At 46.0% G+C, this 15,604-nt stretch overlaps 2 protein-coding genes across 3 annotated transcripts in view; one reads left to right on the top strand and one right to left on the bottom strand.

Moving 5' to 3' along the window:
• Nucleotides 1–5,244, bottom strand: RAB19 (RAB19, member RAS oncogene family). The gene is made up of 3 exons (XM_030263330.4): nt 4,874–5,244; nt 3,859–4,042; nt 1–1,734 (listed from the first exon to the last, which is right to left on the bottom strand). Exons 1-3 carry the CDS (start codon nt 5,066–5,068, stop codon nt 1,469–1,471), a joined length of 645 nt encoding a protein of 214 aa, XP_030119190.1. The 5' UTR covers nt 5,069–5,244; the 3' UTR covers nt 1–1,468.
• A 241-nt stretch (nt 5,245–5,485) lies between these two features.
• The window catches only part of SLC37A3 (solute carrier family 37 member 3), a 45,652-nt gene continuing 35,533 nt past the window's right edge, over nt 5,486–15,604 (top strand). The window contains exons 1-8 of one of the 2 annotated variants that reach the window (XR_005978990.2): nt 5,486–5,758; nt 8,605–8,779; nt 8,876–8,990; nt 11,011–11,103; nt 11,544–11,627; nt 12,785–12,930; nt 13,550–13,646; nt 14,678–14,762. Coding sequence is in view for 1 of the 2 variants with exons in the window: in XM_030263329.4 (XP_030119189.2) it covers nt 8,679–8,779; nt 8,876–8,990; nt 11,011–11,103; nt 11,544–11,627; nt 12,785–12,930; nt 13,550–13,646; nt 14,678–14,762 (721 nt within the window). In the remaining variant the exon portion in view is untranslated. The remainder of the gene's footprint in view (nt 5,759–8,604; nt 8,780–8,875; nt 8,991–11,010; nt 11,104–11,543; nt 11,628–12,784; nt 12,931–13,549; nt 13,647–14,677; nt 14,763–15,604) is intronic. The other variant, XM_030263329.4, reaches the window with a different exon arrangement.

Raw genomic sequence — 15,604 nt, forward strand, 5'->3', positions numbered from 1 at the left:
TTAATGATTCATTCTCCTTTATTTTTTTGTGCTTCTAAGACAAGATTTTCCGGTGTTACTTGCTACATGTTTTTCCCTATTTTTCAAGGACTTGGGAAAGAGGGGCAGCCAGCCAAGGCTGCTTTGCATGTAATGCAGACTGTGTTTTATTATTACAGAGTTGGAGTTGCAGTTCTTAGCTTAACAGTAACTAAGTGATACACTTTGGTATATGTGGACTGCAGTCAAAAAAACTTCCTCTGATATTTCTTTCCTCCTTCTCCTTCCCTGTTTCCATCTACTGGGAAAAAAACTTGCAAACAACAGGAAAAAAAAACCCTCAAAACCCTCACCAAAAAAACACCCAGCCCAAACCGTACATTCAGTTCAGGTATACAGAAAAGTGAGCCCCAAGTAGCAGAGTTTGCACTTGGGAGGAGCAGTCTAAAACCTTCCATTGCTACCACCATGTTCAGTTTCCACAGCAGTAGCAGATACACTCACCTAGGGCAGCTCTCTGGTGCACCCCATACCATTGCCTTACCACTCTAACACAATTTAATTTTTTTATTTTTTACCTAATTTAAACCATCCTACCCCTTGTGGAGTTTTACAGGAGCTTGCATCCATCCTTAAAACTCCCTTGAAAATCTACAGGGATACTCTCAAGCTACCATTGGCCCATCACACAAGCTACAGACGGCTTTTGGTTAAAATCAGCACATCAAAAGCAAGATGAGGTTAGCAGGGAGGAATGAAAATAAGGTTCTTTCACTGGAAGCTTTTCTGCTCCCAGCAAGTCCATGTAGCAGGATGGAGATCAGTACTGGAAGCAATCCTGACTATTACAAAGCAAGTGAAAGGCAACTTTTCTCACCCCAGGAAGAAGTGTATCATATTCTGCCTGCTACGCCACCCCAAAGATGTCTCCATGTTTGTCTGATGAGGAACTCAGGGCAGATGTGAAATCCTCTACTCTTTCACAAATGTTATTAAGCTCCTTGGGATGGGTGGCTACCTGCCTGACCTCTGGAGAGCTCCTAAATGAAAGTTTAGGCAGGAGCGGGTTAGTGCTGTTCAAGCATATGTCAGACTTTTTACAGCTGCTGCCAGAAAAGTGCTTAAAACCAGCAACACAGCTTAGAAGGGTCAGTGCAGAACTCTGGTGCAAATTTATCGTCTGACACAGTCAGAAAGACATGTAAGGAAATAATTAAAGGCAGTAACTTTTGCAGTTCTCTTTGGTTAGGACGAGGGTTGGCAGCTTCCTAAGTCCTCTCCTGTCAGACGTTCACATTGCTATGTTCAAAGCAACCTGTGCTACCAACAGCAACAATGATCACTGAAAATACTCACAAGCCAAACTGCAAGGCAGAAATATCAAGAGAGATGGCTTGAGGCCACATCAAACACTTTCATCAACTGAACAAAATTGAATCAAACAGCCTCAGAAGAACGGCAATTTCCAAGTTCTCCCTGAAGTCTCTCTTCAACAGGAACACTGGGTCTTCTCCACACTTGGACTGGCAATCACTGGCCTGGAGTCAAGACTGAAGCTGTTTGGAGGGTTCTCCCCATGAAGCTGTAAGGTATTTCGGGCTATCAGCTCCTTAGCCATTAATGTGAACACCTCTTCTATGTTTTGAGCTTCTTTTGCTGATGTTTCCAGCACAGCTAAGAGCCCGTGCTTCTCTGCCAGGGTGCAGGCATCTTCAAACAGCACTTGGCGCTTGTCCAGTGAATCCGATTTGTTCCCTTAAAAGAAAGCAAAGAGATACTTCAACCACTTAGTCTTTCAAAAATTTATTTTTAAGTGCAATGCAGGAATTTAATTTTGTTAAACAATAGTTTATGTTAGCAGTAAGAGTTACTGGATAGAACAAGATGTGAGTACATCAGAGCCAAATACAGACTGGCTTAAAACTGCAGCAAATCATATGATAGCAAAAGAGATCAAATCCAAGAAAAAGCTAACAACCTGTGTTCATCTGTTTACTTAGTGTAGGTAAAAGATTATTTGGAAGCAAGTGTTGGTCCTGTTCCCTACTGGTTTTAAATGTTAAGTAGCCTTTAAGTTGAGGGCTTGTGTCCCACTGTACCCACCATCATATTATTGTGTTCCTGCTGACCTTCTTCAGGTAAGTTGAATTTTGAAAAAAAAAAAAAAAAAAAAACCTTTTAGGGTGATGTAACAAGAAAGACAAAAATTCAGGTCAGCTATCTTAATGCCTGAAATATATGCTTGTTTTTGTATGTATAGATTAAACTTGCAGCACTTTAGTCAAAATTTATAATGAAACACCTCAGGTAAAATACCTTTCTATATTTAGGCAGTTGCAGCACATGTGGATTTATCAGTTTTAGTAGATGGCTGAAGTCTACATCTGTAGTTTCAAGACAACCCTTCATCAAATTCGTATCTTGAATATATATAAACTAACTACCCTCCCATAAAGTCCCTTTTGCTATTTCAAAAAACAAAACCAAACAAAACCAACCTACCTCACAAAAAAACCTAAACAAACCACAAATTTAAAAAAAAAACCCAACAAAACAAACAAGAAAAAAAGCAGCCAAAAAAAAAAAAAAAAAAAAACAGCTTGAGGGTTATTTGCCTCCTTAAAAGGAACCCACCCACCTTTTCCTCCTTCAGTTCCAGACAGGAAAGTTAGGTTTCCTAACCTTAACCTCCTGCTAGAAAGGTGTATAACATGACTAAGCATATGTAAATGTACAACGGCTTCTCCCAATGTAAGTAAAGCAAACAGCACCAGATCCGGAAGAAAGCACCTAGCTGGATCTTTAATAAAACCTTCACTTTTTACTGATTTCAGAACTTCTCTCTCTAAAAAACCCCAACAACCACCACCATCCCCCACCACACACAGAGAAGTCTCTTTCTTTAGATTAATGACAGAAGTTAGAAAAAAACAGCCAAAGTGCAGTGATTTACACCTCCCCTGACCCAGTTCCAAGCACTGCATTAGGAGCAGGTCAGAATTTGCTTCTTCCAGAGGAAGGCCAGGAGAAATCTCAGCAGCACAAGCACGGAGGGTGCTGGGAGCAGAGGCAGCAGCTCAGGGGCCCTGCCTGGGGCTCAGCCCTGCCCCGGCTGCTGAGCTGCTCTCAGCACACTGCAACAGGTTCGGCCACGCCAATGGAAATAAAGGCAAGAAAGGCTCTGGCGTTTCACCGCAACAGTGCTCTCGTTTGCAGCTTCTTCCTTGGGGGAAGGAAGAGCAGTAATAACCATGAAACCCAAGGGAAAGGAACCGCGGCTTCCTACCAGCTCCATTCCCGGCAATTCCCAGCCACTGCTTTCCTGAAAGAGGCAGTTTCCTGAGCGTTAGTGGAATGCAAGCAGGCTACTCCAGGCTCTGCAAAAGCCATCTCCCCATCTATTGTCTTACCTGCTCGGAATCCCATTACAGAGCAATGCGCATGCATATCAAGAGAGCAGAGAGGAAAGATGAGAACCACAGGAGTCTGTGCATCCCCCTTCACCTTTAATTATTGAGCTGCTACGTTCCTGTGCAGCAGCTTACAGAGTCAGGCTTACTGCAGTTCTAACTCAACAAGGTGGTCCCTGCCTCCAGCCTGGCAGCAAAGCTTGCTGTGTTATTCCAACAGGAAAGGAATAATGAAAAAGGGTTTTGCTGTCTGCAATGGGTTTGGTCCTGTCAGGACCAGTCGATGACTTTCCTCATTTTTTTAAGCTTAGGTTGAATTGACACACTTGGTGATCTATTTTAATTAGAACTGAATTCTTCCTTAATGCATAGTATATAGATGCTTCAAGTAGTAGTGGTAGGAAACGAGGGAGATTTTATGTCCATATTAAAAATCTACATAACACAATATTTAAAACTAAAATCCTACCAATTAACATCATGACCAAGTTTGCAGCACCATACTTTTCAATTTCATGAATCCAGTGAGGAATGGATTCAAATGTGGACCTCCTAGTAAGGTCATAGGCAAGGATGGCCCCATGGGCACTCCTGTAATAAGACTGGGTTATTGTTCGGAAGCGCTCTTGACCGGCTGTGTCCCACACTTGGATCTGTAAGAGAAAGGACAGAAGTTGTAAAGACCAGCGAACACCACTTTCCTAGGTGCTTGCCCTCAGCATTTGAAGCCTCTTGTCCAGAAGGCAGCCAGACCTGTCCCAGCTCACTCTACCAGACCAGTGTGGCTTTGCCCTCCCTAGATCTGAAAAGCCATTTACAAGCCTGAAGAGTCAATCTACACAGACCAAAGAGAAAGCTCCAAGGGTGAACCCAGCTTTGCAAAGAGGCCAAGAAACCCATTTTCAACAACTGTAGTAAAAGATACAGAACGTTACAGCCTGTTATTAGCAAAAGAAGAGTAAAGAACCCTAATACAGGACAGGGCAGAGCAAATCTATATATAAAAGCCAGGCAATTCTAACTTTCATCTGCACACAGAAGGAAGTTCTAGCTAATAATTTCTTCTGGTGTTTGTCTTGGAAGTCTTCCCTCAAATTAAGCCCACATCAAAGTGGAGCCTTTGCAAACTTTGGGGGTTTTCCCTTCTTGGTGTCCCAGCTCAAACCGCCACATCTCTGGAGGGAAGAGACATCCCCTCCAAACTATAGCCGGCTTCCAAAGAACTCCCTGCAGGCAAAGTACAAGCCCTCTCCTCAGGTGATGCAGAGAAGTCACGAGAAGAAGTATGTACCCCAAATCAGGGTGACTGCTTCCCCCAGGATATCTTCCTGAGAGAAAGCTCCACTGGGAAGCACCCGTGGTTAGAAGGGCAGCAGTTGCCCTCGGCAGGGCCGAGCAGGAGGTGCTGTGCGTCCCGCCGCCTCCTGGCACCTGCACGGGAAGGCGCTGCTCGCCAGGAGGCTCGGGTTCGCTCCCGCACCGACCTTCACTTTCTTGCCGTCGATGTCCATGGAGCGCACGGTGAAGTCGACGCCGATGGTGTTCTGCTGCTTCTCGTTGTACTGCCCCGTCTTGAAGCGGTGCACCACGCACGTCTTCCCCACGTTGGAGTCGCCGATCAGGATGATCTTGAAGAGGTAGTCGAAGGCATCGTCCGCGCCCGTGCTGGGGAAGGGCATCGCGGCTGCCGGGCGGGCCTGCGGCCGGGCTGGGGAGGAGGAGGACCCGCAGGCCCGGGGAAGGAGCCGCGTCCCAGGCGCTCACCTGCCGGCGCGGCGCTGCCCTGCCGGGACAGGTAGCGCCGCTCGGCACCGCCCTGCCGCGGGGCCGGCGGGAGCTGTAGTCCACCCTCCCCTCCCCTCCCTGGGCCAAGCCGCACACGGGGCGGGCAGGGCCCCGGCGGCGGCCGGACTACAGCTCCCGCCGCTCCGCGGGACCGCCCGGAAGAGCCGCTGCTGCCGCGAGCTTCCTCCGGCCGCGCCGGGCCGCGCACGGGGCACGGGGCGCGGGGCTGGGCACGGAGCGCGGGGCGCGGGGCGCGAAGCGGCAGCGGCGGAGCCGGGCCCGGCCCTGCGCTGCGCTGCGCTGCCCGGCCCTGCGCTGCCCGCTCGGCTCCGCTCCCGCCCCGCCCCGCCCCGCCGAGGACGTGGCCCAGCGCCCGGAGGAAGCCGCGTCCTTCTCCTCTCCTCCTCCTCGGGCTGGGCGGCCGTGCCCGGGCCGGGAGCGCGGCCCGGGCCTCCCCAGCAGCCCGGAGCGTTGCCGGAGCTTTCGGGTGCTCAGGGAAGCCGCTCGTCCTTCTCCCGAACAGCAGCCGGCGGCGCGTCCGCGGTGACACACGGGCTGCTTGTGCTGGCTGCCGAGGGCCCTCGGTGGGTTTGGGTTGTGCCGCTGTTCTCTCTGTTCGGAAAAATGGCATAGGGGTCTGGGGGGTTGTTGGTTTGGGGTTTGATGGGGTTTTCTTTGATTTGTTTAAATTACTGTTATTTTGAAGAAATAATCCTTTCGTTTGTTTTGCGCTTTGCAATGTTAAGGCTGCTGGCTTTGGAGGGCAGTAGGATAGCATTAAGGGTGTTTGTTTTGAACTTAATGTGTCTTATTTTGCCTTTAAGTGAAAGGATAAGGAGAACTTAACAAATAAGGGCGAAAGCCTTATTTCACCGAGGAGAACTTAACAAATAAGGGTGAAAGCCTATCAAAAGCTTACTCAGAATACCGGCTGGCTGTAGGTAAATTGTGCTCTATAATTAGATGAGGCAGTCTAACACTCTAAAAGCACTCCTTTTCCTTTTGTAAAGGCATGCTTCACTGTCTTCAGTTCTGTGGGTCATCCTGCTGCCGAGCTTTTGCTCTACCTCCACCACAAAGTTACTGTGGTGTTCTCACAATAATTAGAAGGCTAACTTTAAAGAAGAAGCTGGTTGCAGTCTTTTCTAGCCTAGGAGGAATGCCAGTTTTGAATATAGAAAGGGCAGGATGAAGATAGAGGGGAAACAAAATCTTTTGTGGTTATCTCTACATTGTGAAAGTGTCCTGTGTCAGAAAATATTCTAGAAAGAAGACCTGAGATTGGGAAGCTCTGGGAAACAGATTATTTCAATAGTAAATGCTTTAAAAAAAAACCAAAAAAACCAGATGACTTTAAGGTCAAACCAGGTCTTAGCTTTAAAAAGGACTCAGTATGTTGGACAAATAAGATCTGTATTTGCATATGTTGACATGAAGCAAGTAGTAAATCTTGTGCTTTGGGCTGCAGACTGATTACCCAAGGAAGGAACTTTTCCCCACAGCATTGCACAACTGGCAGTGTTTTGCTTTCCTCAGGACAGCTCTGTTATCTGCCTGGTGGGAGGGGAGGGAGAGCCAAGGAATCTCTTGTGTTTGAGCAGCAGACCGTGTGGCTCACAGGCCTATAAAGACCGCGGAGCTGGGAAACTGGAGTGCCTTGGCTTCCCTTCTCAGTGCAGCTTGCATGGGGGACAGCCCTGAGCTGTAGGGTTACTGCTGCACTGTGTGCTTCTTGTGTGGGCGCTGAGTCTTCCTTCACTGGTGCTGAGAAATGGTCTGGGACCCCAGGTGAAGGTAGTATCAAGACTGCTTGCAAAGTTGCCTTTTCAGGGCTAGTCTTGGCTTCTCATAGCTCCAGTTGTAGGCACTTTTTTCTCCTCTGTGTGAACCCAAGCAGTCTAGACACATGTCCTTACAAAGAGGCGCTGTGTGCCAGATGGAGCAGTAGCAGTGTGGCTCAAGAGCTCCTGGGCTGTGTAGAGAGAGATGGTGTCAGGTCTTGTACAGCCTCACTGCATTTGCCCTGGATGGGAATGGAGGTGTTCAGGTGTGATGTAGGATAAATGTGACTCCAGTGTCTCAAAGCTGTCATAGCTGGGTCTGTGTTACTCATGCCACACTGTTTTTGGAGGTCAGATGTGATGTCAGTTTCCACAATTGTTTGCGTACCTAGCAGTAGCTGGATATTGCTGTTGGTCAGGCATGTCTCATCACTGAGAGAACAGGGGAGACTGCCTGCAGTGAAAGGTGTCTTGATGAAAGCTTTAAAAGGAGAAATAGAAAGTCTGTGTGAAATAAAGAGTTTCCAGTAGCAGAAATTTGGGTGAGAGACTGGACAATGACTTTTACTTTCTTCAGGTGAGGTTATGAAGCTGAACTTGAAAAGGCTTCTGTCAGATGTGCAAATAATTACAAACAGCACCTGTGGATACAAAAGGACACACAGGCATTATATTCTATCTTATTTCAGTACTGATCTTTTCGGGGAACAGAGGTGGTGCTTCATTTTACCTCTGCTCAGCATTCAGAATGTTTGCAGTATTGGCATGTCCTCTGAAATGTGTGGTGAGAGATTCATCCCCTCACTGCCCAGTGGGGCCGTTTCCCAAAATCTGTTAGCAAACATCATCCCTCGGCCATGCTAGCTCAGCTGGGGCATTGGAATGGTGTGGCATGGAGCAGCATGAGGAAACTGTATGTCTGTGATGGCCTTCCCTCAGTACTGATAGTTTCTGGTTGTCTCAAGGTTGAGGCAGGTGTCACCCATGCCCTACAGGTAGGGACAGAAAGGTGTGACTTGTGTGCTGTACTAATGAGTTGGGGGGACTGATGGAACTGTAATGTCAGGCTTGAGAATAAACAGGAAAGGATTCCAGCTGTTGGATTTCAGCACTGTCCTCGCAGCCCATCTAAGCTAGTCCACTCTGGGGTTTCCTTCAACAACGTCTTAGTGAGGCAGTCAGATCTCAAACCCTTCTCCAGCCATAGCCAAATTCTGCTCTTGTGGCTTCATCACCTGTCTGTGTCCAGACAGGTAGCAGCAGAAAGCTCTTATTTGTGGTCACTCTCTAGTGCACCATGTGTGTAAATGGTGCACAATGGTCTTTAATGGGAGGTTGCTGGAAATTGGTAGATCCAGGGGATACTCCTTTGGTCCTGGGCACTGAAGAGGCATCTGCTAGGAGAGAACCAAAAAAGAAGTGCCACAAGGGTACTGGGAGAATAGGAATAACAAGATACCTTAAGCCATAGAAGTTACTGAGGAATGTACAAATGATGAATGGGTAGTGGTGTGAAACAAGTTGGAAAGGCATGGCATGGAGTTGTTCCATCTGGATTCGAGCTGTTTGGGGAACAGAGCTGTACTTCATACACGTGTTTTAATTCAAATCGGTTTTCTCTTCTCCTCCCTTCCCATCTTCTGTTTAAGGGGGCAGAAGAATGACTTAATCACCATCCAGCCCTTGTGGCCAAGGCAGGAGCAGGGGTAGGGCTGCCAGGAACATGGCTGTGCCTGGAGGCTTACAGAGGCAGCCTGCCAACAGAGGCCTTGTGTCCCACTGCACCCACCATCATATTGTTGTGTTCCTGCTGACCTTCTTCAGGTAGGTTGAGTGTACCTCTGCTCAGATATTTGTATTTCCACCCTTGACCTCCAGAGGAGATTGGGCCAACCTGTATGTCTGTGTGTTTCCTGGCAGTTATTCCCTGCTCCATGCCTCCAGAAAGACATTCAGTAATGTCAAAGTCAGCATTTCCAACCAATGGACTCCCTCCTGCCTAAACAGCACAGCCCCCGAGCTCCGGCCATATGAGGTAAGGACACAAGGGAGAAGGAGGTGACAGGAAAGGTGGGCAGCTGCCAGTGGGCTGAGCCTTTGGGGCTGAAGAGGCCCCTTTAGGTGTTCCTCACTTCTCAGAATGTGAGTGGAAACTTCAGATGTTGGCATTGTAGTTTTATGGATCACCAGGCGATGCTGAAAGCTTCCCTAGTGATGCCCAGAGAGAAACTTCTCAAGAAGCTACAGTGTTCCAATGGAAAGGGGGGCCCCAGAAGAGTCTGCAATAGGCAGTAGCGTGGAGGAGGGGGCAGAGGGACTCTTCCTCTGAAGTGTTGGAGGCAATAAACCAAAGCAGTTAAATGGGCTTACAGAGGGTTCTGTGAAAATCCTGGCTCTGCTTTCTCTGTGGCAGTTGTGCTGCTGCCACCCTCTTAAAAGGATATCCAAATTAGGAGAGTAAACAGCTGTCTGGCTGTGCTAGCTGTTTATCCTAAATTGATGGTGAAGAATGACATTTTATCTTGCATCTGAAAGGCCTCATTTCCATGCTGAACATCCAGTACCCCTTGTCTGTAAAAATCTTGGTTTCAGTTAAAGCAGTGGGAGTTTTGGCAGTGCTTGCTGGCAGGAAAGGAAGTTTTAAACTGCTTGGTTTTCACAAATGGGAAGGCAAGAACTACGTCCTGGCTCCCACCATGGGGGTTTTAGGGCTTGTTTTTTGTAATGCTTTGTCCTGATGCTTTTGAGAAGTGGAAGAAACCTCGCATCAAAAGCTTGGTCACAGGCCATGAGATCTATTAGGGCTGGGAGTTTCAAGTCAGCTGCTGAAGCATTGCCTGCATTAGAAATCATTGGTTATTTGAATGTTTGCCAGAAGGAATACAAAGATGATAAATGCTGACTTCTTGTGATAAGTGAAAACAGTAAATTTGGCTTGTAATGGGTTCAGGATTTTATAGTATGGCCAAAAGGAGTGAGCATCTCAGGGATGCTAAAATGAAATAGGTCTTTATATTTAGTTCTTTAACCAACATTCAAACAACTAGTACATTCTGGAAGCTGTTTTTTTTAATATATAGATGATTTGGTATTTGCTGGATGTTAAGATGCATGTGTCTGATCAATAAAAATGGTCAAACTGGTATCAATTTAGGTTACATCTGTTAAACTAAGTGGATGTATGATTAGTGTTGTTCTGGATGTTGTCCTGGAGAGGTAGAATAAAGCTGAAACGGATAATATTTGAGTTAGGCACATCTGTAGGTCAGGCTTGGGTTGGGTTTGTTTGTTTTCTAATGGAGGCATGGAGGAAGGGAAGAAAACTGTGTTCTGATTAACTTTATTAATCCTTCAAGTTATCCTCAAAGCTTGCTATTTTTTTTACCTAATGTCACTAATCTTTCTTTGGGGACAAGTGAGACTTTCTCCCTTTTTTTTGATCATATTGAAATAAAGTGAAACTCAAGGTAAGCACAAAACCCAACAACATTAATGATGACTGGAGTTTGTTGTAAAATAGTTTTCAACCAGTCTATTTCTTCCCCTTGTTGCTTTTTGTGCTCTTTCTTTTTTGTTTGTGTTCTGTCATTTTTTTATTTTGGCTGCTGCCACAAATACTTTAAGGGAATTATTCATTTAATGAAGACAGCAAGAGAAGTACAGAAGAGATGCTGCACATAAAACAGAATATGCCTTTATTGTATTATTCATTAAAATGCTCATCAGTGTTTCAGAGTAAGAAGCTGTCTAACAGTTGCATGCTTGTTAGAAGTAGGGTTTGTTTTGCCACTCATTTGTCTTGATCCAGTCTTGAAAGGAGCATTTCACATTCTGGCTTGCTAGCTTGCATTTTAGAAGGGAAGAAAAGTGTCAGTGGACATTTTCTGCCAGAAGATAATGCCAAAATTGTTCCTGATTTGATAACTAAAGTGTTGGAGAAATGGGAGCTTGCTTGGGCCAGACGCTGTTTTGCTTTGCAGCTGGGGTTTTCATTGAAAAAGAGTAGAATGAGTTATGCCTCTCCCTGTTTACCTGTCCAAATTTTCCCTCTGTAGCTCTGGAACAGCAGCCATTTATTTGAAAGTGCAGAAGAAGCAACTCTCTTCCTGGGGACATTGGACACCATCTTTTTGTTTTCCTATGCTGTGGTGAGTAAAGCTAGCCCCAAGCTGCTTGGCTTTGCTGACTCCCACTGGGAAGATCGCACCCACAATAAAGCTTAGTTCAGAGGCAAACCTTCTCTTCCAGTTTCTGTTGATTCTGCCCATGCCTGTCATCCATGTGAAGATGTTTGTTAACAAACACAAGGGAAATACTATTGCTTCAGAATTTCTTACACCCCTGTCACCGGGGAGGACTAGTTCTGTCTCTCTAAGAGTTCTCAGCTGAATTCTTTGTAACAAAAAATGTAATGAGCAGCTAGCTACAAGCAAGGTTTCTTTAGTGGCAGGAGAAGTGGTTAGAATCAAACTGTAAGCTGGTGTAACAGCAGTGTTTGGATTAGTGTGGCCTTTCTATGTAGCTTTAATTCTTACAGCTGTAAGGTGAGAATCCTCTGGCTTGATTTAATGCTGTGTTTTGTTCCCAGGGTCTCTTTGTCAGCGGCATAGTTGGGGACCGCGTGAATTTACGCTGGGTTTTGTCTTTTGGCATGTGTTCCTCTGCTCTGGTGGTAAGTTGGAACATAGTAGTGGGTAAAAATTTGCCAAAGGGTTTCTGGGTAGGGTTTTGCTGCAGGGAGAAGAGGCTCTGTTTCTTTGTGAATCTGCTCCTGAGCTGTAGCTGTACCTCAGTGGTCTCAAAGCCTGCGGGTCTAACTTGGTTCTGGATGCATGTACTGCACTGTCTAAAGCATGGAGCATAGAAGAGTCTTCCCTTGCTGAAATGTCTAGCTTTGGACACTGTGTCAGAAGGAAATTCCTAAGTTTGAGACACTGTCTAGAGACTTGATGAAGAGCTTTTGTTCAAGATTAGTGTATTTGGGCTTTTGGGGACTGTTCTGTAGTATAACTTAATCTCTTAGACCATGCATGTTTTTATCGAGGCTTTTGCTTCCAAACACAATCTTTGCTCTGTTCTTTAAAGGACATCCTAATAATACCAGGCACTCATTTACTTGTTTTATATAACTGCCAAGAGGGTATGTGTCAAGAAAGAATGTCTGTTTAAAACAAAAGGTGTTTTGTGTTCAAGTTCAAGCCATTTCAGATAAGTGCAAATCAGTTTTATCTCGTGGTTTTCTGGTTATTAAAGTAGTGGTAAAATCTGTGGAGTGTGTTTATTTTGCTGGTGGCTGCAAACCTCACTGTGGCCTGTTGTGCTCTGCAGACACATGAATACAAGTGTGCATCAAGCACCCTGTTCCACAATGTGTGTTTATTTTAGAGCACTTAGTAATTTGAGACCTGGCTGTAGTATTTGTGTTAAATTTGGTGAAGATACATGACCTGTGAGGGTTCTGTGTTTGCAGATAGCTTCACAGATTAGCATGTCAGTACAACAACAGATCAAGAGGCTACTGTATTTTTTTTAGTGTTCTCATTGAAACTATTTGTGTTTTTCTTCTCTTCTCCTGTTATAACTGTGCTGTTTGGGGAGATAGAAGTCTTGGAGAGGAGGTGCCATGACGGCATGTTTGTCTCTGGAGTCAGAGCAGTGCTAGCTCAGCAGAGGGTGCTGTGAGCCCTGTGCTGTGTCTCAAACAAGGCCAGCCTGGCCTCTGCCCTGGCCCCTGCACAGCTCCCTGAAAGCTTGTGCCTTTTTTTGGGACCTCACTCCTGCCTGTCTTTCAGCAGTAGCCTTCTCTGTTTTCCCCCTGCTCTCCCCTAGGTGTTCTCCTTTGGCACACTCACAGAATGGTTGCATTTCTACAACAAGTGGTTCTACTGCTGTCTCTGGGTTGTGAATGGCTTGCTGCAGTCCACTGGCTGGCCCTGTGTGGTTGCTGTCATGGGAAATTGGTTTGGAAAGGCTGGGTAAGTTGAGTTTTCTTCAGTGACTCACTTATCTGAAATGCTGAGTAACAGATTGAGCTGATATTTTCAAACCAGAAAGGCCAACTGTTAGATCATAATTAAAATTAGGTAAGATGAAATATGCCTTACTTGTTACATTCTCTCTTTCACTCTTTTTCTGGAGCCACAGAACAGCCTGGTGTAAGCACAACTGTGTGTATTAAAAGCATAGGTTCAAGCTTCAGAAATCCCATAGTGCAGAGTGACTGAATTTTAATTTTCATACCACTAAAAAACCTGTTTCTGTCTACTTAGCCATAAAGAGAGCTAATGATAACTGAGTCATCCTAGGCTTTGTTCTCACTTTGGGATATTGCAGATGAGCTCCAGTCATAGTTTGTAACCTTGTTGCCAGCTCACTCTCTTTTAACACAGATGTTTCAGGGCTCCTGCCTTATCTATTTGGCAGCTCCAAGTTACGTGTTTTGTTTTAAATGAACTTAGAGCCTCTTTGAAGTGGTCAGGGAAAATGGTGTAACTATTTATCAGTTAAAGTTCACTTGAATGTTTTGTTCTTGTCCTGTTCTTAATGTCATCTGTCCTCACACTGTCTGCTTCAACTCTTTTTCCCGTTCTGCAGGAGGGGTTTTGTCTTTGGACTCTGGAGTGCCTGTGCATCTGTGGGAAATATCCTTGGGGCATTCCTTGCCTCCTGCGTTCTCAAGTATGGCTATGAGGTAGGTATTGCTGCCTGGCTTCTAGCTACACCTGCATGTCTGAATGGGTTATGAGACACTGGTTTTTATCCTTTCTTTGAGAGATAACAGCCTCATGTGTCCAGTTTTATCTTCCTGAATTCTGTGGAGGCAGAATAGAAAGGCTGTTCCTTTGCTGACTCTTCCAAGGGACTGATGATATTAAGGAGCTCCTAGTGTCACATTGTACCTTCTTCTGATTTGGGTGGCTCCAAGTGCCCTTCAGAGTCATCCATCACAGGTTCTGAGTTGACTGGAGTCCCTGGAGCTGGAAGGGCATGGAGGCATAGCTGCTGTGACTGGGAAGAGGCCAGGCTGTCATGTGGCAGTGGACAACTGAGCACAGGGAATGGGAGTGACCCAGCACATCCATAGCATGGGGCCTCTGAGGACAGGCTGGGAGAGCCAAGCTGGTCACTCTGGGCATGAGAGGGCTTCCAAAGAGAGCAGCCCTCAAGAGCAGCCTTCCAAAGCTTGGGAGAAGATTATTGAGAAATCAGAGCCAGACTCTTTCCAGGACTGCACTTTGAGAGAGCAAAAAAGCAATGGCTGTAAAGTGAAGCAGAGATGGTTCCATTTGGATGTTTGGAAAACCATTTTCCTATGATGTATGTTAAACAATGCAACAAGGGGACAGAACCTGGAGGATCTGTCTTTGGAGGATTTCAAAAATCTGATTGACCAAAACTCTGAGCACCCTTGTCTAAATTTGGTGCTTGACTCTTCTGTGAGCAGTCCCTTCCAATAGAGCTGGATCTCTGGTTGTGTTGGCTCAGCTCCTTCCTCATTGCTGTCTTCTCAGCACAGATAAGCCTAGATAGGACCAGGTCTGTTCAGGAGAAGCAGAGATCACTTGTTTCCAGGTGTCATGGATGCAGTCTGGGTTGTTGTAGCAGTGTTTGCTCTCTCATGAGGTTGGAATGTAAAGAAACCCTCATTAGAGGTGTATGAACCTTCAATTTCAGGTGATTGAAAGTGCTTTAAAAAAGAATGTTTTCTTTATTTCTCCTCAGTATGCTTTCTTGGTGACGGCCTCAGTACAGTTTGCTGGAGGAGTCATTGTGTTCTTCGGGCTCCTGACGTCACCGAAGGAAGTGGGTGAGTGGAAGAGCTGTGCTATTTCAGTCCCTTCGTTAAGAGCAGATCTGCAGCTTTCTGGGTAGTACTACTCATTCTGACGGCATTTGTCCTCAGGGCTCTTACCAAATGGTACTGCACCTTAGTGCATTTAATGGAGCAAATGCTTTACTTGCCAAGATCACACTAAATGCTACCGTGTGTCACGTGAATAGGGTCTGGATGCTTTTTAAAGCGAAATAAAACAGCATGTCTCTAACATCTCCACTAGGATATGCCTAATTATCAGTTTTTCTTCACCTGAAACATCAGTATTTGTTAAAGAAACAGCAGGCAAACTGATAACTGGCTATTGTAGAAGAAAACTATGGCAAACCTTAAGTGTGCAATGGGAAGGAAAAGTAATTTTGGTCTGCAGGTCTCCCTCAGCCAGATAAATAACTCTTGGGTTGGACAGGTTTCTTCTCTGAGAAGGTGGTAGGCAAGTCAGAGTGCAGCAGGGAAAGAAAAGAACTTTGGGGCTTTGACAGGGCCGTGGAGGAGGTTTCCCAGGTGCCTACAAAAGCTGTAAAGTTGGGAGCTCTAAAGCTGCCATAAAGTGTGCTCATAAGAGTGCTTTGCATCCCAGGAAACACAATGCAGTTCCCAGGCCTTCCATTCCAGCAGAGGCGTTAACAGGCAGCAGGTGTCTGAGTCCTGCTGCTGCTCTCAGCCTCCACGCTCAAGGGAGGTGGCACCCAGGGCCAGGGCTGAGGATCCCAACCCCTGAATAAGGGGGGAAATGCACTAATATGTTGTGTCTTCCAACTAATGGCCAGACACTCAGAACAGACAAAGGCGACGCCAGGATCACACAATACTTT

Source organism: Taeniopygia guttata, chromosome 1A (assembly GCF_048771995.1).
Source record: "Taeniopygia guttata chromosome 1A, bTaeGut7.mat, whole genome shotgun sequence".
In the NCBI taxonomy this organism is placed as follows: domain Eukaryota; kingdom Metazoa; phylum Chordata; class Aves; order Passeriformes; family Estrildidae; genus Taeniopygia; species Taeniopygia guttata.